This window comes from Carlito syrichta, unplaced genomic scaffold (genome assembly GCF_000164805.1).
Source record: "Carlito syrichta isolate Samal-C Ts95f unplaced genomic scaffold, Tarsius_syrichta-2.0.1 Scaffold315938, whole genome shotgun sequence".
Classification (NCBI taxonomy): Eukaryota; Metazoa; Chordata; class Mammalia; order Primates; family Tarsiidae; genus Carlito; species Carlito syrichta.
In genome coordinates, this window is record NW_007260034.1 from 145,359 (window position 1) to 172,133 (window position 26,775).

Consider the following 26,775-nt stretch of genomic DNA (forward strand, 5'->3'; position numbering starts at 1 on the left):
TTTCTAAATGTAGAAAAAATAGAGATAAAATCAGTAACTACCTCAGGGGTGATTTTGAGAATTATATAAATAAATTGCTATAAACTAAACAATATAGGTGAAGAGATAGGTGCTCAATAAATGAAAAATGTTAGGCACCATTACCACCTACTGCCACCTGGTGAGCACATATGATAAAGCTCCCCTTCTCGAGCTTTGCATTTTTTAAATTTTTATTTTATTTTAAAGTTGTGGGGCACATCCTACGTGAAAACACTGTAGTAAATGAAACTTAACACACAGAGGCCTATAAGACACCACTATCTGGCCTAAGCAGCATGTAATTCTTTTAAAAGGCAAAACAAATTACTTTCGTGAAGGAACAAAGCAGAAAATTATGAGAAAACTTCCAAGGAAATGTTCAAAAGATGGACAAAGCGATAGTTTCCCCCATCCTGCTTTAATATCAGAATTTCCTCGGGAAAGTGCTGTTTAAAAATATAGATTTCCAGTCACCAACCATCTAGTAAATCAGAATGTCTGACTTGTAGAAAAGGAAATGTGATTCCATTGATTATGCAAGTAGGGAATCCATAGAATACTCACATACAACTAGGGGTAAAGACTTTTTGTTAAAAGCTAGCCTGGGCCAAGAATTCAAACACAACATGTAAGAGGATAAAAGGATGAAAGAGTTGAGAGAGTTTCCAGCCAGTGGTCTGATCTTCTTAATAAAGTAGAAAATAAGATCTTCTTCTAGAATGAGATAGAATCAGTTTGGGGTTTGAAAATTGCAGAGAACAAAAGACATCTGAGCAGCCAACAGTTACATGAAAAAATGCTCAGTCTCACTAATCATCAGAGAAATGCAAATTAAAACCACACTGAGATACCGCTTAACTCCAGTCAGGATTGCCATCGTTAATAACTCATAAAACAACAGGTGCTGGAGAGGATGCAGGGTGGGGAGAAGGGAACACTTCTACACTGTTGGTGGGAGTGTAAACTAATACACCTCTGTGGAAAACAGTGTGGTGATTCCTAAAAGATCTAAAAATTGACCGTCCATATGACCCAGCAATCCCCCTTCTGGGAATATACCCGGAGGAACTCAAATCATTCTATAAAAAAGATACTTGCACACACGTTTATTGCAGCATTATTCACAATAGCAAAAACATGGAACCAACCACACTACCCATCAAAAGTGGACTGAATTTTTTTAAATGTGGAACATATACACTATGGAATATTACACAACCATAAAGGACAAAATTATGAACTTCACAGCAACTTGGATGGACTTAGAGTCTATCATACTTAGTAATCTATCACAGAAACAAAAAACTGAGTACTGCATGTTCTCCCTTATATGTGGACCCTGAACACTTATCATTACACTGTAAGAAAGGGTTTGGCAGTAGCGGGACACTGTCAGGGGAGGGGGAAACATAACATCAATAAGAGGACCTAATCTCAAACCAGGCCAAGTGGGACCAAAGGGAGGCCCAAACTTTACCTGTACAATGACCACTTATCTACCTAATCCTGAATTGTATTCCACATCTTTAAAATAAAATAAAATGAAAATTGTGAAGAAATTTGGAAGAGTTGGTGCATGTGTTACAGGGACAACTAGAGGTGAGTTAAACTGAGGGTTTAATATGCTGCAGAAACTCTGGCTGGAATTTCCAAGTCCAGTTTATAGCTTAGGCTATGGTCATTCTTCTCAAATTCTCAGAAACTCATAGAAATGAAAAATGCACCGACAATGTCAATAAAAGTAAATTTTTAATATTACAGACAACAGGATCATTAAGTATTGTGAATTCTGAGTGATAGAAGGTGAATCAGTTGACAACCTTGTTTCTTCTGCCCAGTATAAAATATCAAATTTGTCCTCAGGAAAAGTCTAGGATTCAGATTCTCATAAATAACAACAAATCTACCCATGTGCTCTTTGTTGATCTGTAGCTGGCATCTGAATATATGAATTCCCCTAGGGTGAGAATAAGACTCTATAATTAAACTTATGTTGGTATTGCTTTTCGTGTATTTTTCTTTTGTGGTGAGTGAACTGTTTTATTTCTCTCATTTTTCCACATCAAATTCTCAGTATTGTAATGGGTCTCCCACAGTTCCAGACCGTGAATGGTTCTTGGGGAGAAATGCTCCTGTGGCATTATTGATTGCAGCCTTCTTGAGAAGGACAATGATTTACTATGTTGCTTCCTGTGCATCTGTGAATTTGCTGTACAATGACAAGGCCTTCAGTGGCATCCTCTGTCTCAACTTGACAAGAGATCTAGAGAGTGAGCTAGTTGTATTGAAATGAAAGTGTCCTCACCCCAAATCACATTCTGTCTCTCAAACTAAACCCAGGTCGGTGAGAGGTTAGTGAAAACACGGTTAAGAACATATTAAAGGGTGATTCTGAAATCGAAGCTGTCCCCACTGTCTTCTCAAGGCCTCTAACCCCTTCCTAAAAGCATCATGCTGTCATCCTCACTACCTCCCTATTTTCCTAGGCTTTTCACAGCTGCCTGCTTTGTCACCTACTCTCTCAATATTTCATGCTATTTTAGTCTGCTTGGGCTACTCTAACAAAATAATATTGACTGGGTAGGTTAAGCTATAGAAATTTATTTTTCATAGTTTTGGGGCTGGGAAGTCTAAGACCGAGGTCCTGGTCAATTTGGTTCTTGATAAGGGCCCTCTTCCTGGTTTGCAAACAGCGGCCTGCTTGTAGTATCCTCACATGGCAGGGAGAGAGATAAGAAGAGGACTCTCTCATGTTTCTTCTTATAAGTACACTAATCCCATGAGAGCTCCGCCCTCATACCCTCGTCTAAATCCAATCATGTCTCAAAGGCCTCACATCCAAATACCATCACATTGGCAATTAGGGCTTCAACATATGATGGGGGGGGCGGAGGACATAAACATTCAGTCCACAGCACATGCAAACATTCAAACATTGCATTCATTTTCTCAGCTAGAATCTCAGAATGGGCACTTGACCTTAGGCAGTATTGTGGGTTTGGGCTTAACTATTGTCTGTGTTAGTGTTCAGTTCTGAAAAGAAGTTGAAACCCTATTGCAAATGGGCTCCATGGTATCATCATGGATGCACCACATTCGTCTTTAAAATTATTATAACAATGGCTACCTGGTATTGAGAACTTAATATACATCAGATAACATGCTGAGCATTTTGCATATTCAATACAATTTAAGATCAATATTCCAGTCCATGGATCAGAAAAACTGAAGTTCAGAAGGATCATATTACTCTACCAGTATTTACTTAGAAAGTAATGATACCAGAATTTTCCCCGAGTTTTTCCAACTCTAATACACCTACTCTTAACTTCTACATTCTTCTTTTCAAAAAATCTCAGTCCTTAAATTATTTCCCCTCCTTAAAATTTCCTAAACCTTATCAGTACCTCACTATCATTCTTTGACTTCTCTTTGGTCAACAACCATTGATTATGTGTATGCCTTCAATCTACCTGTGTATTTGCAAATAGTTTTGTGGGTAGAATCCATATCCCCCATTTATTTTATGCTCACTAAAACACATAGTATATCAAAGGTGTGCCTTTTGAGCCTTTGCAGCCTTCGTTTTCTATATGTATCATGTCCTGATTTACTGTAAGTAAAATAATAAGGCTGGCATGGGGGCAGAAGAAAAAAGAAGGGAAACTGAGTAGTTACCGTAGATTTTCAAAAGAATGCTGGGATGTAATGGGTCCCACCATCAGATTGTTAGATATGATCTTCTTGGATGTTATATGCTACACCTCCTATCTATATGCCTATAGGCAGCCTTTGCCCAAGACTGAAAGAAGATGGAATCCAAATGTTGAAAAAGAAATATTCAGAAACCTAGGAAGTCTGCACAAAGTTCTCAGACTATGATAAGTGACATTAAGTGGTAACATCCACTCTCCTCTTTCTTCCATATCTACCAGAGATGTTCTTCCCAGTGCCAGTTTATCTTGTTACTCATCTTAGACCAATTCTTATATATGAAAGTCCCTGGGGGATCTTGAGAGCCTTATGGATCACCATGAAGACTCAGTGAGCTGTACCTTGGTGCTTAATATAACAAGGAATTTGGAATCAGCTCTTCTACAGTCAACCACCAATTCATGATGGGGATAAATTCTGGGAAATGCATTATTAGATATTTTCATTGTTGTAACAACATCACAGAGTGTACTTACACAAACCTAGTTGTAATAGGCTACTACATGAATAGACTCTACAGTACAGCCTATTGTTCCTAGCCTACAAACTTGTACTGAATACTGTAGGCACTTGGAACACAATGGTATTTGTGCATCTAGAAATACAAAGGGTATGAGCAAAATATGGTATTATAATCTTATAGTACCCCTGCAGTATATGTGATCTATTGATGACCAAAATGTCATTATGAGGCACATGACTATAATTTCCCCTGAAACATGTTACAGGTCAGTCTTCACTGGGAGGACCAGATCTGAATATAAGTGCTCTTTTTTCATTGCAACTACAGAAAAACTACTTCAAAAAGTATTTGCTACAGTCTCATAGAGTGTAGCCTCTCATAGAGAATAAGCCAACACAGGTAGTAAATATCTACAAAGTGGGTCTGTTTCTCACATTACCCTTGTTGCTGTGGTAGTGTGATCCTTTGTTGTATGTGGAATGCCATTATTTGCATTGATAAATGTAGCTTGAATATACATTGGTATACTTTCATCAGAATGTATGATCTTTTTGTTCTCATCTAGAAACACAGTGTAGTATCCAGTATTGCTTACCACCATACACAAGGTAAAGATTTCTGACAATTTATCAACATTCTGAACAATTTTGTTGCTGACAAATATAATTGGCTATTCAAAAATGGATAAATTGCATTTCCACAATCATTTATTGAGGCTCATACAAAGATTTCAGATGCCCACTTAGCCAGGTTGCTTCCATTTCTAAGTCACCAAGGCTTAGAACAGATTTGAGAGGCTGATTATATCGGGTTTGGGGTAGAGAAATAAAGGACTTTGCAACTGTCTACATTCTGTGCATACACATATACAGTATTTGCCAGACCTACTTTTGAATAAAGAGACCAGCCACTCAATCCCTCTAACAATTGTTATCAGGACTGAATGGCACTCAATTTTTATCAAGCCTCTTCTCTGAGTTACTGTAGCCTCCCATAATATCATCAAGTAAGTAAACATTGTCATGCATATAACTCTTGCTATTATCATGGAAAATAGCAAGCAGCTGTCATGAGTTTGCATAGGAACTGTGGGAGTCAACATCCCTTTCATAACAGCAGCACAGTCACACCATTTTGTTTTATCTAATCACATAGATACATGGGAAGATAGACTATTCCCTTTATATCTATTGGTAAATTTTCTTTCTAATAACTGCTGAAAACTTCACTACTATAAGCAGTTAGTCCTGCTGGTTGAAGAAAATAGATACATTATCTGAGGTAATAGATAAGTCTCATTAAGAAGATGGAGTAGACTAATTCCCAGCATATCTCCCATGCGTGGGAAAACTAAATTGTGAAGTAGAGCAGTAACACATCAATTATCCTTTCTGCATGGAATTAGATGAGTCTCACTGCAACTTTATACCACATTGTGCAATTTTTTATAAATAACCATTTATGTCAGAGCACCTCAGTTTGCTACTTCATGAAAAAAAAAAACTAACACTTCAAGCTTTCTAATCAGACTTATTCCTGAAACTACTTAAAGGAATCCAGATGTTCTATTTAAAACTTATGGTCCTACTTAAGGAATCCTTATTCCTACTAAGAAATCATTGTTTACACATACCCAAAGAGTGAGTGTTCAGTATTAGCCTAAAATCAAACACTATACATCTGATGATACTCCCATTTTAATGAACATTGGCTGTGAAAGTGAAGCTAGCTAGCTCTTAGCATTCAAAATAAAGTTTTTGGACATCTTGTGTTAAGTAATGACTTATAATCAATTTACTTTAAGAAGTTGATCACGTTTGTCAAATCAAGTTATAAGTGAAATGCTTGAAAACAAATTTGGTTTCTTTTATGGTTTAAATTACTCCATCCAACTTGGGTGGGTTTAGAATCTCAGTCAGCCAGTCAGTTAGTCAGTCAGTCAATCAAGGGGATGTAGTGGCAATGTACAGAGTCATGGATCAGGGGCAGCAAGGGAAAAAGAAAAAAAAAATCCATCATACTGAGTGATCTATCACAGAAACAAAGAACTGAGTACCACGTGTTCTCACTCGTAAGTGGACCCTGAACATGTATCATAATACTACATGAAAGGGATTGGCAGTAGTGGAACACTGCCAAGGGAGGTCAGGGGTGTAGCACATAACACTAATTATGGTACCTGATCCTAAACCAGGCAAAGTGAGGATTGATGGGAGGCCCAAACTTCACCTGTATGATGGCCACTTATGTACCTAACCCTGAATTGTACCCCCTCATCTTTAAAATAAAAATATAAATAAATAAATAAATAACTCTTCCACGCTCTGGTTTACACAGTAAGTTTTCATTAGCAAATGTTTTATTTTCAGATGAGATGATAATATTCCAAATATAGAATTTTCACATCACAGGAGTTAAATTAATGGAAACTTGTATATGAAGACTCTGCTTGCCAAAGCAAATGATAAAATGGAATACTTCTTTTAATTATCAACTGGGTGAGATACAGTAAAGTGATAATAGAAATGCTTTACAAATTATAAAATAACATTTTTAAAAATAAATATATAACATTTGTAGGTATCATAATTTTTTATTAAAAAAATTTTAAATTAGTAGGGAAAAGAAATAGCATAAATTCAAAGATTCTGAATCTAAGACTTTAAATATTAATAGGGAGAAGAAAAAGAATAAATTCCAAAGATTCTGAATCTAAGACCATTTTCACCCCAGATATGATACAGAGGGAGAAGGAAGAAAACCAGAAGAAAAATTCCAATATTGGAAAAGTACTAAAAAGAAAAGTGGCTCATAAGTGACAGCCATAACCCTGCAATCATGATATCGCTCTTGTGTTGAACGTTTCATGTGTATTAGTGTATTAGTCTGACTGGGCTGCCTTAACGAAATACCAGACTGGGTGGCTTAAACAACAAAAGTGAGTTTCTGAGTTCTGGAAGCTGGGAAGTCCAAGAACAAGATGCTGGCAGGTAGATTTCACTCAGAGGCCTCTTTTCCATGGAGTGTAGGAAAGCCGCCATCTTGCTGTGTACTCACACAACCTCTTTGTGTGAATAGAACGAGAAGCTTGATGGCGTCCCTTCTTATAAGAGCACTAATCTCTTCAAACCAGATCCTCACCATCATGGCTTCATCCAACCCTAATTACCTCCCAAAGGCCCCATCTTTAAATGTCATCACAATGGAGATTAGGGCTGGTGACCTTTGCCCAGTGCCTTCCACAGTGCTGCCCCTTTCAGAGCACATGACCACTCTGCAGTGGAATCACACAGTAGCAAAATTTCAGGTTAATGTCCAACAAACTGTTCTGGTTTTTCTCCAGAAATTAGCAAATAGAATTCACTTATTAAAATGTGTAAACTGGGCCAGTTGAAGTGGCTCACACCAAAAATCCCAGCACTTTGGGAAGCCCAGGTGGGAGGATTGCTTGAGTCTGGTCATTCAAGACAGCTTAGACAACATAGGGAGACCTCATCTCTACAAAAATCAAAAAATAAGTCAGATGTGGTGGTGTGTGCCTGTAGTCCCAGCTACTCCGGAGGTCAAGGCTGCAGTGAGCCATGATTGTGCCACTGCACTCCAGCCTGGGCAATAGATTGAGACACTGACTCAAATAAACAAATAAATAAATAAATAAAATGTACAAAATGAAGAGAAACTGATTGTTTTCCTATGGTTCTAGTTAGATCTAGAAAAGTCTATGTTATGTTACTGTCTTAACACTATACTAAAAAAATGAAAACATGGAATAATGCTAACTATAATATAGCACATCCAAAAAATTAAAATTTAATTTTTTAAAAATTCTTTAGACCTTTCATCTATAAAAATGTGGGTAAAATATAGCAAAATTATCTTACCAAGGTTGTACTATTATTAATGATTTAACTCTTAGCTAACAGCTTGAATTAAATGCACAAAATTTATCCACCAACTTTAATACAATTATGCCCTGATGCTATTTTTAAAGTATGTATCCATGTACAACCTCTAACTTAGGAGATATTGTTTGCATCACAAAAGAATTCTCCAGTGTTAAAGTAAAGCCTACTATAGTAGTTCTCAGGATAATACATTCTTTCCATGTGCTTAAATTGTTATTCAACTTTTAAAAGTTTCATATTTATGCAAGTAAATGTTCAAGAGAATGTTTCTTTAAAAAGTATCCTTCTCCTGACTGGGTACAGTGGCTCTCACCTGTAATTTCAGCACTTTGAAAGGCCAAGGGGGGCAGATTGCTTGAGCCCAGGAGTTTGAGACCAGTCTAGGCAGTATAGTGAGACCTCATCTCCACAAAACATCAAAAATTAGCAAGTCTTGGTGGCATGCATCTGTAGTCCCAGCTACTCAGGATGCTGAGGTGGAAGGATAGCTTGAACCCAGGAGGTCAAGGATGCCATGAGCCATGATTGTCATGATTATGCCTCTGCACTACTGCACTTCAGCCTGGGCGACACAGTGAAACCCCAACTCAAAAAAAAAGCAAAAAGGCATCCTTTTCACTAGCCTTCTCTCCTAACACCATGCCAAAGATACATATCATGATCTTGATCTATTGTACACATGGCACACACTTCAAGATACCACTTATTTTAGTTTAATTGTCAGAATCAAAGATACAAAACTATTCATAAAATATATACAATATGCGAAGCAAAATAAATTTAAGTTTATATACTTTTTCATAAACATGGATTTGAAAGGTCTGCATAAGGAAAGCAGAGAGTACTAAACAGAGATGATCAGTGCCGGTTTCTTACTGCAGAATGAAAGAGTTTTCCCCTTTACCCTATAACCCAAATATCACACTGAGCTTAAGGATGAAGTTGACATTTTAAAAGATCACCAAAGTGTTCTCTTTCCAATTGCAATTATGCCCTCTACCTCAGTGGGAGCCATTGTCTGGGTCTTCTCAGCTCTCCAGTATCTTTCTGGCTTGCTTTCATTATCCTGATTATCTATTCATTTGCCGCCCAGCATTCATTTTATGAAAGATCATGTCTGCCATTTCTATAATGAGTGCTTGACTTTTACTGCCAGCATAAACACATAAAATATATAATAATTAAAGTTCACTAGTCACCAAAGTCTTGAGATCCGTCATGTTGCTAATTTGATTTTTCAAGCAATTGCTTCTCTGCGAACAGGGCTGATTTTCCCCTCCTCGGCAGTGCAAGGCTTACAGTTTAAGGAGATGACCCTAACCTAGGGAGATCAATTTGAATGGGCATCATATATTTCAATATTAAGGTTCCTCTCCAACCAAATAACATATCTATAAATTATGATGGTTCTCAGAGTCAACAGAAAAACTCATCAATATCTGAACATAAAAATTGTTCTAAATATAAAAGATTAAATAATGCAGTTTTCAAAATAGTTAAGCATTATTTAATAGTTTGCCTTTTATGGAGGATTGTCTAAACTCTAAGGAAAAAGTTCATTGGAATAATGATGACAGCCTGCATAGCATGAATTAGAAACATCATGATACGTTGATTGACAGTGAGTAAAGACAAGGTTTCAGGATACCAATTCCTTATTTTGAACACACTCCATTGTTTTGATAATATTGGCAAAGTCCCCTAAGTGCCTCATATGGTAATGAATTCATTTGACGTTTACTCCAATCACAAAGAGATTAATGAACTCATGCGATATTCATGTGGCTCTCTGGGGATATCAGGATGTGTTGCGAACAGTGTAATGTTTGTAAATGGATACAATGGAATACGTGTTAGCTAAGGGACTCGAGTAGCAAGCTCTTAGTTAATAAAGAAGCAGGAAATAAAGAGACAGCTTCCATTTATACAAGTCTCTCGGGATAATAAAGATCTTGGTGATGTGTTCAAAAGCAGTGCAGAAGTCAGAAGACCTGAGTTTGAAAGCTGAATAACTCACCAGTCGCATAGCTTTGGGAAATTTTCCTTCACTTCTGAGCCTCAAACTCTTCAGCTGTAAAAGGAGACCTTGGTATTATCAGCCTTCTTAAAGTCTTTTTCAAGACTAAGGAGTCGGGGGGAGGGTTGGAAGAGGGAGAAGGGGGTAAATGATCAATGGATCAATCAATATGATTTCTCCCTCACAAGGTTATTTTAAGAAATAAATCAAATAATAGCAATATTTGTGTAAGTGCTTTCCAAGTTGCAGCATTATGCATGCATGCATTTATTATTGGTATTCTTTTAGAAAATATTCTGCATAAAGTTTACAGTTTCTTACCCATACATAGAAGAAAGATGCCTTAGGAAGACATAGTTACTACGTAAGGACATAGACATTGTTTTCTGAATAAGAAAAACAGATCTGACCAATTAAGTATTTCATCAAATTACCTTTTTTCAAATCTGAAAGTGAGATATCAGATTTGAAGCAACACAGGAAGCTAGCTTCTCTTTTTATACAAGTCTCTGATATGCAATACCCTTCTACAATAACTGAGTTTATAATTAAATCCAACCCTGTAGACGCAAGCCTGCAGTGGGCAGCTGGATCAGCTACTTCACCTCCCTGGGCAGGAGTTAAATATGATCTCATCTCCCAAATCCTTTCCAGTACTAACATGCTGTCATTCTCATAAGCATGTGGAGTAATTCTTTACCAGCCCTGAAAAACATCTCATTAATATACAGTACTTCTAGTCACACATAATTAAAGACCATTTTTATATCTTTTGATTAAAAGAGGCACCACCTTTTCCGCCTCAGTTAATTGCCTTGCCCATTCTTAGCAAATCATAATCACTTTCCTGGAATTTATTTTTCAGGAGCCTAATATCTGCTAATATCCCGTTGATTTCAAGCTAGAGTTGTCATTGCACAGGAAATGATTCAACAAATTCAGGTCTCAAATGACAAATATCACTTGATCTTGAATAAGTAAAACAGTCACTCTCTCAGAACATGAGTGATCCCAATAACAGGATCAATGTTCAGAAGTATATTAAAGGATAATCAGAAAACCAAAGAAATTCAAACTTCACTGGGGGGATTATGCTGCCTTTGTTAATATACAGTGTTTACATGAAATCCTCTACAAGATCAAATGCAAAATCAACATGTGATTACTCTGTACTTATTTAAAACTGCACACATAATGACAGAATTACTGCATATCAGGCGTATGTATTAATACACAGTCAAAAGAGCACAGGAATAAGAGTCAAAATCTCTGGTTCTAAACATAATTTCTACTTTAACTAGGTCCTTGAAGCCTTCAATATTTTTATCACTGAAATGAAAACTTGTTGACTTCATAGAGTTATTTACTCTGAGGTTTCCAAAATAGGTCAGCAACTATAACTAGCCAGCCAATCTGGCTCCTGGCCTGTTTTTATTTAAATAAAACCCACTCGTTTATATACTGTCTGTGACTGCTTTCACACTACAAAGACAGAGTTGATAGCTGTGATGGAGACCAGATGGCCCACAAAGTCTAAAATATTGGTATCTGGTCCTCAACAAAAAAATGTTTTGCTGACCCTTGGTCTAAAAGATGACATTCATGAGTTTATTTGAAATATCATGAAGTGTTATTAACCTGTTTGATCTTAGATAATCTTAGTGGATTGGACTTAAGCAACTGACAATTAGCTGAAAGAAATAGTTAAAAGTTAAAACAAAAGCAATAACTTCTAATAATTGCCCTTAGGCTATTTGGTATTACTGTGGTATTAGATGTTATTAATATTTGTTGCATTTAATGTTACTAACAGATTACTAAGAGATTTTACTTCAGAGAAATAATCAATTGATGCCTAATTTATAGGGAATGATAGGATTTATTTTTACAATTCTCATGCTTAAATTACAAGATTAGATATGCCAAAGTGCCACTATACTTAACTGCTTAAATCTTAATCTTTGAAAAGTGTTTTTGCTTCAATTCAAGTTTACCTACATTTTTTAAGACCAGAATGAAAGAAATGATGAATGAATGAAAAACCTATTGAGCTGAAGTTTTTCTGAAAATTATCTGCATGCTATTATTAATATTTTCTCAGTAACCATGGTGAGGAAAGTTTTGTGAAAATTCAGAAAATGAATTTAATAATGTGGGTATTCTATACCAAAACAGATCTAGTCAGTGGGTGAAAAAAAATAATTTTTTTTCAGTTATTTTCAAATTCTTTCTCAGTGATAACTGACATTAAACATGACTGAGTAATGGAACTCTATCCTAAATATCTTTTTAGTTTTGGTTACATAAAACTCATAAGTATATACAAATAAAATATTTTTGAGATATTAAAATGGTGTATTTCATTCGCACCAATCCCTAGCTCCAAGTTGCCTCGGTACTTCCAAATTGAAGAAATGCCTACAAGATATCATATCACAGAGTGTCTAGCATTATGTAGCTAGAATTCTCTTTCACTATGACAGGACAAGAAGCTGAAAGACCTAGGATGTAATAGGGACAATGAGGAGAAAAACAGAAGTTTCACCTCTTCTGGCCAAAATGTTCTGACAAAGATCAGGAGTGGGAGAAGGACAAGAAGAGAGGCATTAGACTGATTGAAAGGCATGCCAAGGAGAGAGGGCCTAATGCTTCCCTTCCCATTAAGGTCTCTGAGGTGAGTTCCTAGGGGACACCAGGTTCTATACCAGCCAAGAAGGCCTCAGATATTTGAGAAGGCAGAGCCGCGTGGTCAGGAAAAATCTAAGGTTACCTTCATTCCCAGGCCTCCCTTATTCCCCTGTGGTGTCGATGCTCTTAGAACATGGGCCTGCCTTGGAACTCTCCACAGTGAATAACAAGGTGAGGCCATACTACTGTCTGAAGGGCTACATAACAGTCGTGGTGAAGAAAATGGCAGAGCCTCAGAAGGGTGTACGGCATCCCAGAGAGCCAAACAAGGCCAAGTCAGTTGAGGGGAGCTCCAAACCTTCCATTAACCAACGTCAGCATGTGAAACCTGCAGACTTTAACAGCAGTCACTAATTAATCTCTGAAACTGGACCCAGGCCCACCCCACCTCAAATGTGCTTCGCTGCCAAAGCATATTCAAGGACCTGCAAGAGACTAGCCACTGCCTTTCCCCCAAATTCCCTATATGAGAAATATAACTGTCTTCCATAAATCCTGAGGCCATCTTGAAAAAAAGGAAGGGAAAAGAGAAGGAATTGGAAGAATCAAGTAATTCTCTCAAGTAGATTAAGACTTAGCTAGAGACATGTTAAATTATTAGATGAGATTAAAATTTAAATCATATTGAGCTAAATTTAGCTTTTCTGCTGCTGCTCAGTGGGCACAGTCCTCCTAAGGAAGATCAATTAAGTTATAGGGAAAAGCTACATTTTCTTTACATACCCAATTTTAGCATGAATACATTTGCAATCATACTATAATTATAATTATATTGTTTGGTTTAGAGGAAGCATATTGATGACAGTTTTACTCAGGGTCTAATAAATCTCTGAAACCGAAAGAGAGAGCTTCTTTCTGAGTAGTTACATGTTAGAGGCTGTATGAGGTGACGGAGAGAAATGTGGTGAAAGACAGACCTGAGTTCTGGGCCCAACTCAACTACTGACTATCTTTGTGAGTCCCTGAAAAAAGTTGCCTAACATTTACAGCAGCGAGATTGTGTGTTGAATGTGAAAAATCTAGGAAATTATTATTCTATATTACTCAGTCTTTTTACCTATAAAATGAGGGAAGGAAAAGGGAGAGAGAAGAAATAATGTCTGCAGTCTTTTTCCTTCTAATGGTTTGCAAGGGCTGATCTCAAAAAACATGGAGTTTATTTATAAAAAAAATTTTTATTTATTCTTACATGTTTAAATTTCAGTCACCTTCAAAGTACACTCCACTTGATGCAATACACCTAATGAGATGCATTTTCCACTGCTCAAAACAGTTTTCGAACTCATCAATTTTGATGCCTTTTAGTGCTTCCACATCAGCAAAATATTTCCCTTTGAGGACTCTTTTCATCCAGGGAAACCAAAAAAAGTTACTTGGGGCAAGATTAGATGAATAGGGAGGGTGGGGCATGGGGGTCATGCTGTTTTTGGCCAAAAACTGGTGAACATTCAGCACAGTGTGTGTAGGTGTGTGGTCATGATGGAAGAACTAGTTACCTGTTTACCACAACTCAGGACATTTCTTCCACAAATTGTGATACAATCTTCTCAAAACTTCCATAAAAACTTTGGTTGACCATCTTATCCGAAGGAAAAGATAATTCTGGGGTTTTGGGGGGTGTCTCCCCTTGTATGCTTCCAGGAGGTGGGAAATCTGATCGAAAGAGTCACAACGGTTCCTATAGCCCGGCTCAGTGGCTCAGCCTGTAATCCCATGCTTTGGGAGGCTGAGGCGAGTGAACTGCCGGAGCCCGCGGGTTCGAGACCCGCCTGGGCAACTTGGTGAGACCTCATCTCTACAATAAATCAAAAAATTAACCAGGTATGGTAGCGCGCACCTGTAGTTCCAGCTACTTGGAAGGCTGAGGCAGAAGGATCGCCAGAGCCCAGCAGGTCGAGGCTGCGGTGGCCAGGAGCGGCCACTGCACTCCAATCTGGGCGACAGAGAGACTCCAATGCAAAAAAAAAAACAGTTCCTATAAGATATGGCCTGAAAAAAATAACTTCTGTATTAAAACAAAAACAAACTCTGATTATCTCCAAGTTCTTTCCCAGTAGAAACAACTGAAAAGACAGTTGTCATTTTCTTAGATAACTAGTAAAACTTTTACAGTTGGCTTAGTAGGCATTTACCTAAAGGGCCATGATTCCAATAAAATTTAAAAGAAACGTATAGACTGCCACAGAACTCAAAGACAAAATCAAAGTTACCTGTGTGGGATTCGAAATTTACATCCAACTTTCAGCAACCTGTTTTGCTACAAACACATTAATTTGAAAATCAATTCCTAGAGTAGTGATTAAAGATGATAAGGGATCAATAATTAGTGCGAGTCTCAAACACAAATGAGACTATTATCTTCAAAGTAAGTAAAAAGCTTTTCAAGATTAACGCCTGGACCTGTTGGATATTTTTATTTGAATATAAAAGGATCTTTTGATTTCCTACTCTCTTCCCCTGAAATTTTCTCATTTATATCAATAAAGAATTCAATGTGTGCAGGATTGATCTATTAACCACTTTCAAACTGCAGTTAGGGTTTATGGACTTCTAACTTTCTTTATTCAATGAGATCACAAATGTTTCGATACTTTTGGACAAAAGATGGAAATGAGATGTTCTTGTCATTGAATCAATGATTCGCTGGTTCATATGAACATATAACTAACTCTCCATGAAGAAGAATGGACCAGAACAGGTCCAAAGGAAGAACAGCAGTCATACATGATGACAACAATAATTTTAGTTTCTGACGTGCCAAGCCATGAACACGATGCTTTTCATACGTGGTCTCATCAATTCTCAACACAGTAGTCCTCAGAAGTACATGTTGTCATCTATCACCCTGGAGAAAAAATGGCAGAAATTTCTCTGACTACACTCCAAGAGGTTTTAGCTATTTAATTGTTTATCACAGTCTCATAACTTTGTTTCTAATAGTTTAAGTGTTTACAAAAAACACCCAGAAGTCTATATTTCAGCATTTCAAACCCACAAGTTACCTATAACCACAGTAATTCTATGTTCTCCACAAGTAAAGACTGCCATCTTGTGGAAATTGTACATCTAACAAAACATTATCATCCCATAAACCCAAAAGTTTTCTGAATTTTACAACTAGATTCTGGCATTGTCACACACACACACACACACACACACATTATTTTCACTTATAACTAGAAAGTAAAACTCTCCTTTAGGGGTGTTTTTAAGTTTCATTTAAAAGGGCCAGTACTTTGGGAAGATATGAAATTTTCTCTTCCTTTATTATAACAATTTATCCTGTCAGTCTTTAAAGCAGTGCATTACATGCTACTAAGCTTTCTTTACCAAATATTTTGTGGTTATTGTTTTGCTTGATTTTTATACTTAAGTTCCAATACAAGGAGTTGGCATTTTACATTGTCTTAGACAAATATCTCAATATGCTAAATTCTCTGCATGCAATGCTTAGTAAATTTAACCCTTACTCTTTTTTTCTTCATTTTTAATTTTAGATTCAGGGGGTACACATGCATATTGTGTAGTGGTGAGGATTGAGTCTCAGGTGGCCCATTCTCCAGATTGAATATTGTGCCCCAAAAATGCTTATGTAGGTAGTTCTGTTGAAAAGACAATGTCTCTTCATTTATTATAAGGATTTATCCTGTCAGGCTTTAAAGCAGTGCATTACATGTTACTAAACTTTCTTTACCTAATCTTTTGTTGTTGTTGTTGTTGTTGTTGTTGTATTGTGTTGGTTTTTGAGTTGGGGTCTCACTCTGTTGCCCAGGCTGGAGTACAGGGGCACGATCACAGCTCACTGCAGCCTTGACCTCCGGAGCTTAGATGATCCTTCTCTCTGTCACAGCCTCCTGAGTAACTGGGACTACAGACATGGCCCCTCACTAGGAAATTTTTTTTTTAATGAGGTCCCGCTCTATTGCCTAGGCTGGTCTTGAACTCCTGGGCTCAAGCAATCCTCCTGTCTTGGCCTCCCAAGTGTTGAGATTACAGGTGTGAGTCACCGGGCCAGCCCACCAAATCTTTAAATAAGGTTTTTGTTAAATAATTGTAAAAGAAGGCAGTTGTAAGTCCTTTCTGATGAAATTTCCAGGTGCATTTGATTTTGTGACAAGATTTTTTTGACAGAACTCTGGATCTACAGAACACTTTCATTCCCTTCCAACATTTCCCGCCCATGCCAGTCTATATTTCTGGAATATATGGTGGGGTTGACTGAGGGATCTTGTGACCCAATTGCTCCGTATATCTCTAAAGATGAGGTCTCCCTGCAATGCCTCAGCCATTCATACTGCAGTGCCCATGAGATTAAACATACGGAGAGATCTCTGAGGCATAATGGTGCCTAAAGGCACCTTAAGAGGACCCTTCCCTCTTTATCCTCAGTGAACTCCTATGGCCCATCTGACTGAAACTGAAAATTCTGCAATTGAACAAATCATTTTGATTTAAGGCCTTTAACTGCTATGAGAATTGAAGTGGGTTAGGTGTACTATATATACTTCACTAAGTATTTTTAAAGTCAAAATATTTTCCGGGATTAGAAAAAATAAGAAAACAGATTAAGTAAATGAAACATGGGGGCCCTAGATACCACTGAGGAGAAAGAGAAGACAGCAATTTGTTTCTGAATGAAGGAATAAAGGAATGAATATGTATTGAGGGCATTAGGGGGGAAATGGTTTCAGAGTGTTGCCCAAACCATTCTGGCTGAATGTACCGTTGTGGTTTAGAATAAATTTGTATCCAAGGAAATGTATAGAATGAAGTCACTGCTTAAATATTTATTTAAATGGATACATTAATAAGTTGAGAATGAAATAAATCAGAAAATAGCAACAATGATAAAAAAGGCTCTGACAGCAGAGTCTGTTTACCAAAAACTATGTTGACTATATTTTATCCATAAATGTACATCTGCTTTGTTTTAGGCAATATAGGAGGTGGTGAGTTCACATTCTAGAAAGAGGAACCAACTCCAGTCAAGTAATTACAAATGAGAATCAGTGCTATGAAGGAAAATACTTACATTTTCACAGACACTAATACAGTGGGGGTGAGAGTGGTTCAGGGAAACGGGTTCTCATTTTGTGCCCAGTTATATTCTCATTAAGCAAAAGTTGTTATAGTTTCCTTTTATCCCTACAAGTACTTATAAACTTAAATTGAAGAAGAGTTATTTGTTCAAAAATGGCTAGCTTTTTCCTATAAGACATTCAATTATGTTCTGATTACCTAGAGTCTTTAGGTAGGCAAATATCTAAAGGATGTGCCGTTATTTTTTATTATCATTGTGGTAAGAACGCTTAACATGAGTGCTATCCTATTAAAAAATTTTTACCTGTACAATGCAGTATTGTTAACTCTAGGTGCTGTGCTGTACAGCAGATCTCTAGAACTTACTCATCTTGTAAAATGGTAACATTATACCTGTTGATTAGCAATGCCGACATCGTTTAAATGGGATTCATGAATAAACCAACTCAGTAACTGATGCTATGATTATGTCTTTGTGTAGTACCTAACACTGCACTGGAAATGTTTACACAGAGTTGCTTCTTTGGGTCAAGGCATTATTTCTCAAACCCTATAACTCCATAGGTTATCATATGTTACTTGGAAAGAAAAATGGCTTGGGAAGAAAAATGAGGGTAGAGGAATTAACATCCTAGGTTTGAGAAATGCTGAGTTAAACAAAATCATATGGGGTTTCTTTACTGCAGGTCTTCTCAGAACCTCTAGTAGGCTGAACTCTTTGTAAATTTCTAAGAGGGTGTTTCTCAAAATTAACAACCACAAGACCCTTTTCTTGCAGAGACCTTCTACGTACTTGTTTCCTGTTAATGCACTTTTGGAAATTCTGAAAATGCAAATGACTTTGTCTGGGATGGAAGCTGGAATAAGGGTGACATGTAACTCATTAATAATTTTAGTAAGTTCAAGTCATCAAATTAACTGACCTTTTAAAGCAACTTGCTGAGGTGAAGAACAGATCGATTTCATAAGAAGCGAGAAGAGAAGGTCCAAGTTGCAGGGAGGTTCCAATGCACTGTCAGTCCTGGAGTGTCAGTCATGGAGTGCCAGCACCAGGGCTGAGACTTGATCACCCAAGGGAGATGAGAAGGGTATGGATTGACTCACCATCACAACCTCTGGGGTTGGTCTCACTCTTGTTTAACTCAAGTTAAATGTTGACCCCACCCCCAGTACGCAAAATCTTCTTCCCTTTACCAGTTTGCTCCTTTTTCTAGCCGCATGGATGGCATGCAACATGTAAAAAGGTAATAAACCACTGAAAGTGAGTGATTTACTCCATCCAGATTAACTCATTTCTTCTCTCTTAGTTCTAAGCCATCTTGCTCCAAATAATCCAAGATTCTTGGGCAAGAGTACAAATGCAGGTCCAGGTATCCCAAGTCTAATTATGTAAAAATTATAAATAAGCTAAAAATTGTTAGTTATGATATGGTCTGTCCTCTTACCCTGACAAATATACTTTCATGACTCCTAGGAGGCCAGATTCGAGTGTTTCATTTGTGACTAGCTGAGAGGTCTGCGCTGACCCAGAGGGGATTGTCCTCTGGACCTCTCTGTTCCCATCTCCAGTTCTGCCCCACACAGTGAAAGGTCTCCCACATAGGTGTATGTACCTGAGCTCATACATGTGAACTCCATCCACACTCTCTCCTCTTTCTAGATCTGTGGTGTACACATGGCCATGAGATCTGTTCTCAGGAGGACATCCCTGGGAACAGGCCTAATGGACCCTGGAAAAGCACTGGAAAAGCTGTTAGCCAGAAAATTCCAGGGAATCCTGAGGATGGTCACACCCTGGACAGGCACACAGCCTTGACCTGACCTTCCTCACCCTGTGAAAAAGAGCAGAGCTGGAGGAAGCCAAAACCAGGCTGATCTCAGGTACAGGCTAAGGAGTATCTGGAATTGAGAATGATCTCTCTATGAAAATCACACTTTAAAAAGCTGCAGTCTTTGCAGCTATCCTCAGACTCCAGGGTAAAAAAAAAAAAAAAAAAAAAGGAAGAGGAAGGGTATTTCTTATTTGAATTTAACTACTTCTGAAAGCCTCTGGTCAACTTTTCTTCTTGTTCTCCAAGGTAAGATAACTTTGCCTTTGGCATTAAAAAGAAAAGTAGATCAGATGTGTGAAAAACCAAAAAGCGATGTATTTTATCAACTTCAAACTTGTCCCAAGGCTTTCTCTCACACTGTGTTAAATAATAGAAGTCTTCTTAATTGAATTTCTTTGTGTGTAGCATATGCTGGGCGACATTATGCCAGTGTATTACTCTAAGCAACAAAACATTCTTCATAAAAGCATTAAGATCCAGAGTATCACTCCGTATGGAGGGAAGGAACACAGAACTGCAGCAGCTTGAAACCACATAAAAACAGTGCCTCTGAAATGTAATTGTGAAAACTCGAAGCAACAAACCAGGGGGGGAATACTTAGCATTATAGGAGGAAACCAAAAGAAGAAGAAAAATAGGAAAAAAAGGAGAGAAGAAGGGAGGAGGGAGGGAGGAAGGGACAGATGGAGAGGAAAGCACTGCAGTGCAAATGTCTGCAGGATCAAAGTAATGGTGATTTCCGTTTCCTTGAATTCCATCTACACACTGATCTATATATTCATTTCCCCTTGATAGTCACCATCTTGTAGAGTTGGGACTATGAAAGCATGGGTTGTGGGCCAAGCCAATAACTGTGTCTGCAATAACACGCGGTTGTGTTTTTCATCCGAAGGATCCTGGAACTTCAGCAGAACGGTGACATGGACATCCTGAAGCACAAATGGTGGCCTAAGAATGGCCAGTGTGACCTGTACTCCTCAGTGGACACAAAGCAAAAAGGAGGCGCCCTGGACATTAAAAGCTTTGCAGGGGTTTTTTGTATCCTGGCTGCCGGAATTGTCCTCTCCTGCTTCATAGCCATGCTGGAGACATGGTGGAACAAGAGGAAAGGCTCCCGGGTCCCATCAAAAGAGGTACTTGACTGAGAACTTTGGCTCTGAGTTGACCCAACAAGCAGGTTGTGTTTCCAGGAGGATGATTCCAGGGAGGATGAGTTGGGAGTGGCCATTGTTTATCCTTTCTTTGTAGATTAAAAGTAAGGTTGCGAAATACAAAAATTGATAAGACCAATTTTAGGACATCTCAGCTCAGTGAAGAGTGGACTATAGTGACTGAAAGACTGAGGATTTCATGTGCCATAAGGGGCTTTGAAATTCTCCCAAATCTCAGAACAGACTTTAATTCAGTGATTTTTAAAGGCCTTAACCACTTCACAGAAGTGCTTGCCATTTTATTTCAATTAGTTACTTAACTTGTAGGTAAATTCTCTGTGTCTCGAAGACCGGGCCTAAAAAATACGGTACTACAGTACAAATGATCAGATTGTTCTCTTCACCTCTGGTGATTGTTTCCCCCTATGTACATATAGCTCTATAGATGTGATCATATGTCTTTGACTCTTCAGTGGTCCCATGTTTACTAAGTCTACATCATGAAATCATCCAGAATTCAATTTACTCCTTTGCTTTTCTGTCAGCTTAACTTCAGGGCCATATTAATTTTTATCTAGATATCTGAAAGCATAGATGCAGAATTACACATCTCTCTTCAAGTGACCCAAGCCGTGTTTTTACCACAAATTATGATATTTATAAATTAGAGAAAATCTGATGTCAAAATAAGCTATTTGATGCATTTATCTTATTTCCATCGAAACAAGGGGGTAAGAATGTTTTAAATAATGAAATCATATCCACTAGAGCTTCACAAATTGAAATGAAAACCAATTTGAATTTGCAAAATGATTTGATTTGACAGATCATTTCAAAGAAAGTTTTAAACTTCCTGTAACTAGAACTTGACTAACTAACTTGTGCCTAGGGCAAATCCTGAAAAGTTCTGCTTTAATGCAAACCTAAAAATGACTTCTCATTTGCATATGAATTTTTGCATGTTAATGTATTCTTTCAAACAGATTGTTTTCAAAAGTACTCTAAGGATTCCTTCTTACCACCTTATATGCAAAATTGATCAGCACTATTTCTAAGAAAAAGCTCGTCTTAGCAAAGATGACTCTTAGCTTCCTACCTATGTGAATGATCATCCATCCTAAATTAGTGGAGAATGAATTAAAAATTAATCAGGTTTTATCATAGTGTTTTCTTTGTGGAATAAGCTTCTGGTATCTCTGTTGACACGGATTCAATGCAAAAGACCACATTAATGCAACATTATAGCCAAGATTGCATATTCTCAAAAATCTGGAAATTAAGGACTCCCCAAGCTCCTAATATTTTGAATTACTATACATGATATTAAATTTTTGCGTTATTATATCTGTTGATGGATGACTACATTACAGTTGCTGTGGGAACCATAAAATTATATGTCTCAACCCTCTAAAGTCTCAGTAATAATATTGCATTAATGGATATTTTTTATTGGATTTTGAAATGAGAAAGGAGGAAGAAAAACAGTGATGCACATCAAAATATTTTTCACTGAGGAACACTATAATAGCACAATGAAAAAAATACATACTCCATTCTAACTTGTAACGCTAATCTAGATCCTATGAACAAATATTTTCTCCTCTTATGATTAATAGGTATTTTAAATTACATAAATTTAATTTATTGAACTTGGCTATAAATAAAACTGATAACAAGAACAATTTTGTTTCTTCCTAGTTTTATTTTTCAAATATTAGGCTGTAGTACTAATTTTTAGTGAGAATCATAAAGAATTTATTAATTGGTTTTAACTCCAGAAATATGAGATTTTACTTCTTTTTGTTTATCAAATGAGTTCTTAACAAGATGCCATTAGCATAGCTTTAAGCATCTTTGGTTTTGAGTCCGTTTTGCATAAAGCTGGCCCTGAACTAAAGCTACCACTCACATATCCTTACTTGAAGGGGGTCTCTAAATATCTCATAGATCTCACAATATTGCCTGATACAGGCACTAGATACCTTGAGTGTATGAAATCCCCCAATTAAAAATTGATTATTCAGCCGGGCTTGGTGACTCAGCCTGTAATCCCGCGCCTTGGGAGGCTGAGGTGAGTGGATTGCCTGAGCCCACGGGTTCGAGACCCGCCTGGGCAACTTGGCAATAAATCAAAAATTAACCGGGCGTGTTAGTGCCGCCTGTAGTTCCAGCTACTTGGAAGGCTGAGGCGGAAGGATCGCCGGAGCCCAGCAGGTCGAGGCTGCGGTGGCCGGGAGCGTGCCACTGCACTCCAGTCTGGGTGACGGAGTGAGACTCCAACTCAAAAAAAAAAAAAATTGCTTATTTTGTGTTGAGTATTGCTCTCTCTAAATAATCTCACATGTCTTTGGCCCATAAGAAATAACTCTTTAACAGTCACTAACATTTTAGTATGAAACACTGTATCATTTTCCTACAAGAATGGAAACTTAAGGTTAGGATAAGTGGTTGAAAGAACAAGAATTTAACTTGGAATGAGACACTCTGAAAAAGGAGAATAAAGCATGTATAAAGAAGAGGTGGGGGGTGGAGTTGCCAAAGCCATACTTATTTGTACAGTTTTGCCTGAGTCTGTCTCTCATAGAATCGCAATCAGTCATCTACTGCTTCCATATCTTTATAGTTGCATGTGGCGTATGCTCATTTTAAAACCTTGATTGCAAGAAAAATATTTATTATAAATAATTTTATCTCAGAATCATATTGTTACCCCCAGAACTTAGCACCGTGCCTTGCTCATATTAGGTGCTCAATAAATATTTGTTAAATGAATAAACCCCCAAAGTTCAGTTAATTACATGTTTGCTGAACTACTTTTTTTTTTAACCATGGAAGCTAGTACTGATGAGAACCTTATTTTCTTTTTCTTCGTCTCCAGGATGACAAGGAAATTGACCTGGAGCACCTCCATAGACGTGTAAATAGCTTGTGCACAGATGACGACAGCCCCCATAAACAGTTTTCCACCTCGTCAATTGACTTGACCCCTCTGGACATTGACACTTTGCCAACACGACAAGCACTGGAGCAAATCAGTGATTTCAGGAACACTCATATTACCACAACAACCTTTATCCCAGAGCAAATCCAGACTCTTAGCCGCACACTGTCAGCTAAAGCTGCCTCTGGTTTCACTTTTGGCAACGTGCCTGAGCACCGAACTGGCCCTTTTAGGCACAGGGCACCTAACGGGGGCTTTTTCAGGAGTCCTATAAAAACAATGTCATCTATTCCTTATCAACCAACTCCTACCCTGGGGCTCAATCTGGGTAATGATCCAGACCGAGGCACCTCCATATGAGCATCAAACAAAATCTCTTCACTGTTTCCTTTTAGGACTCCCTTTGCAAGGAGCAACTGTAATATTGTGGGACTAACATGGATGTAACTTTAAACAAAAAATCAGGATTATTAGTAACAATTCTAGTTTTATCTCCCCCCCACCTCCTCTCTCTCTTCTATTTTTTTCTCTCTCTTTTCCCTCTCTTTCCGTACATTTTTCTTCACTTTTTTTCATTACTCAACTTGTTCCCCCAGAATGTAGTATACTAGGATCCTATTAGTCTGCTTTTCATATACTGTACATCAAGTATAGGAAATGTGCACTGAGTATACTAAAAGTATATGCAGGATTAATTTTACATAAAGGCCTCATATGTAACGTTTCTCTATTTTTAAAAATATAATTGCAATAACTTCAGTCTTTTTACATTCTTCTACTGCATCCATACAATGCCCCACTGCTGTTGAGTGTCCTTTAACTGTGGACCAAAGGCAACCCCTGCAGTATCTATAAAACAATTTAAAGACCATTCAGGCCACATCAGATGAGAATGCAATTTGTAGGATTACAAAAAGCCATTAATATGCCAGTCAAGACTACAGTTAAAACAACTCTTGCACTGCAACAGTGCATATGACCTTTATGTGATTGTACAGTATTAAAAGTTTTTCTTATGTACAGTAAACTTTATCATATGGCAGAAGCCTCTATTGTGTTAAATAAATTAGTATCTCATATATATACATATATATGCACCTATACAATGTGTATATATATATACAAAGGCAGCCATTGCTATTGCAATTCATTTAATAAAGCTTTAGTTTAAATAAAAGTATTGTATACAGGAACTATGTATAGTGCAGGGGTTCTTTTCAGTTAGAAAAGGCAGGTTGCTTTAATGTTATTCCAATTTGCATTGTTTGCCAACAAAAAATATTTTATACTTTTGTTATTAAAACATCCAGGGCAATTTAATATTTGTTCCTAGATGTAACTCACTTGAGTAGATTTTGCATTTGTTATTCAGCCGTGTACAAAGCTAACCCTGATACTTTTACTTTTAATAATGATCTAAGTGAAAAATGCTATTAGCTGCATCACATCCACAACAGCACATAGAGTTCTAGAAGAGTTTAAACGTAGATCATTGAAGGTTAAAAATCCTCTTCCAAAGCAGTAAGCCAATCAATACAATAACTATTTGGGGAAGAGCGGGAGCCCTCAAGAAATAGCAATGTGGCCTTAAATTACTGTCATACATTGTCCTAAAGAAGAAAATATAATCACCATAATGGGCTCTCAACTTGACCCCCTTTTTTATTTAGTTCTATTTGGAGGAGTTATGTATTTTTTACATTAGTGCCAAGAATCTAGAAGAATGACAGCAAAAACAGTGCCTCTTTGTGCACAAACCCTTTTAAAGTAGTATTCTTACCTGTTAGCGATGTAGAATGAACTTTGTTTGCAATCCTTAAATTAAAACGTGGTAAGTAGGAAGCAAGAACTTATTCTGTGTTTTTCTGCAGCCATACACTTATTTTAATCTAATTCATTCTGTGGCTAGGATTGATGTAGGAATCAACCTATGTGATTTGCTTTAGGAGAAATTAAAAGGTATATTCTTAAGATATATTATATTTTGATGCTAATTCTGTTCTGGGGAGCATCTTGTATTGTCACTGTTTTTGTACTAAATCTTCAAATATTGTCTACTGTGTAAGGCAGAAAAATTTCTTATCATGCAAAAACCATTTTGTTTCCAGGGTAACAAGTACCTAAGTGCATGCACAACTTGTTTTCCCTTGTAACATTCATGATCTCATTCACAACTCTGATTTTAAAACAAAACAAAAAATTCTTTACAACAAGCTATATAGGGACATACCAGATGTTGCAGTGATTTTAGCTATCAACAAACTGTTAACCATGTATAATATTTAAAATAGGCTTATTTTGATGTGTTGCCTATTATACAAATACACAAAACATTTTTGGAGGCCTCAGTTATGAGTGGCAGAGCTTTCTGTGTATAATTTGTCTAAATAATTTGTCTAATAAAAATGTTTTCTAAACTTTCTCTCATACTGCTGAAGTCTTAACTGTAAGATTTGAAAATGTTGACTCTTTCACAGATTGAACTAAATTTTTCTGAAAACTTGTCTTGCGTTAATTAAATATAAAATACATTAAGTTTTACTAGCAGTACTATGCCAAAATAAGTGACTTTCTAAAAATAATTCTAAGTGGTGTCCTAAATCAATGAAAGGCTGCCTTTCTGCTATTTGAGATTATTTGAACCAACAATATATTTGCTTTTCTCTATGGATGTCTCTGTGAGCACATTTTTTGGAAGAGAATTGTCTTATTTCATGTAAATAATACAGCCATTATAAGAATAGTAGAATGAGGGTTTGTTAATTTAAACAAAGGAACAAAAAGAAAATTAAGGATAATTATTAAGCATAGGATTTATGTATTAAAAATTGCTTTGCTGTTTCAGAAATATTCAACATAGTGAATCTATTAATTTGGAAATTAATTGAGATACCCTGATTATTTCTAATAATTTTTTTGCATTTGAACAATATCTAATTATTTTAGCATTCAATGCACCTATGGGATACATATCTTAAAGTATATTTTGAAGATATAGCTTAG

General features: G+C 37.0%; 1 protein-coding gene across 1 annotated transcript in view; it reads left to right on the forward strand.

Annotated features, from left to right (window-relative positions):
- LOC103276131 (glutamate receptor ionotropic, delta-2) overlaps positions 1–26,189 on the forward strand; it is a 148,140-nt gene extending 121,951 nt beyond the window's left edge. The window contains exons 3-4 of the mRNA XM_008073536.2: positions 20,573–20,813; positions 23,710–26,189. Of these exons, the coding sequence (XP_008071727.2) occupies positions 20,573–20,813; positions 23,710–24,132 (664 nt within the window). The 3' untranslated portion in view covers positions 24,133–26,189. The remainder of the gene's footprint in view (positions 1–20,572; positions 20,814–23,709) is intronic.
- Positions 26,190–26,775: the final 586 nt, after the last annotated feature.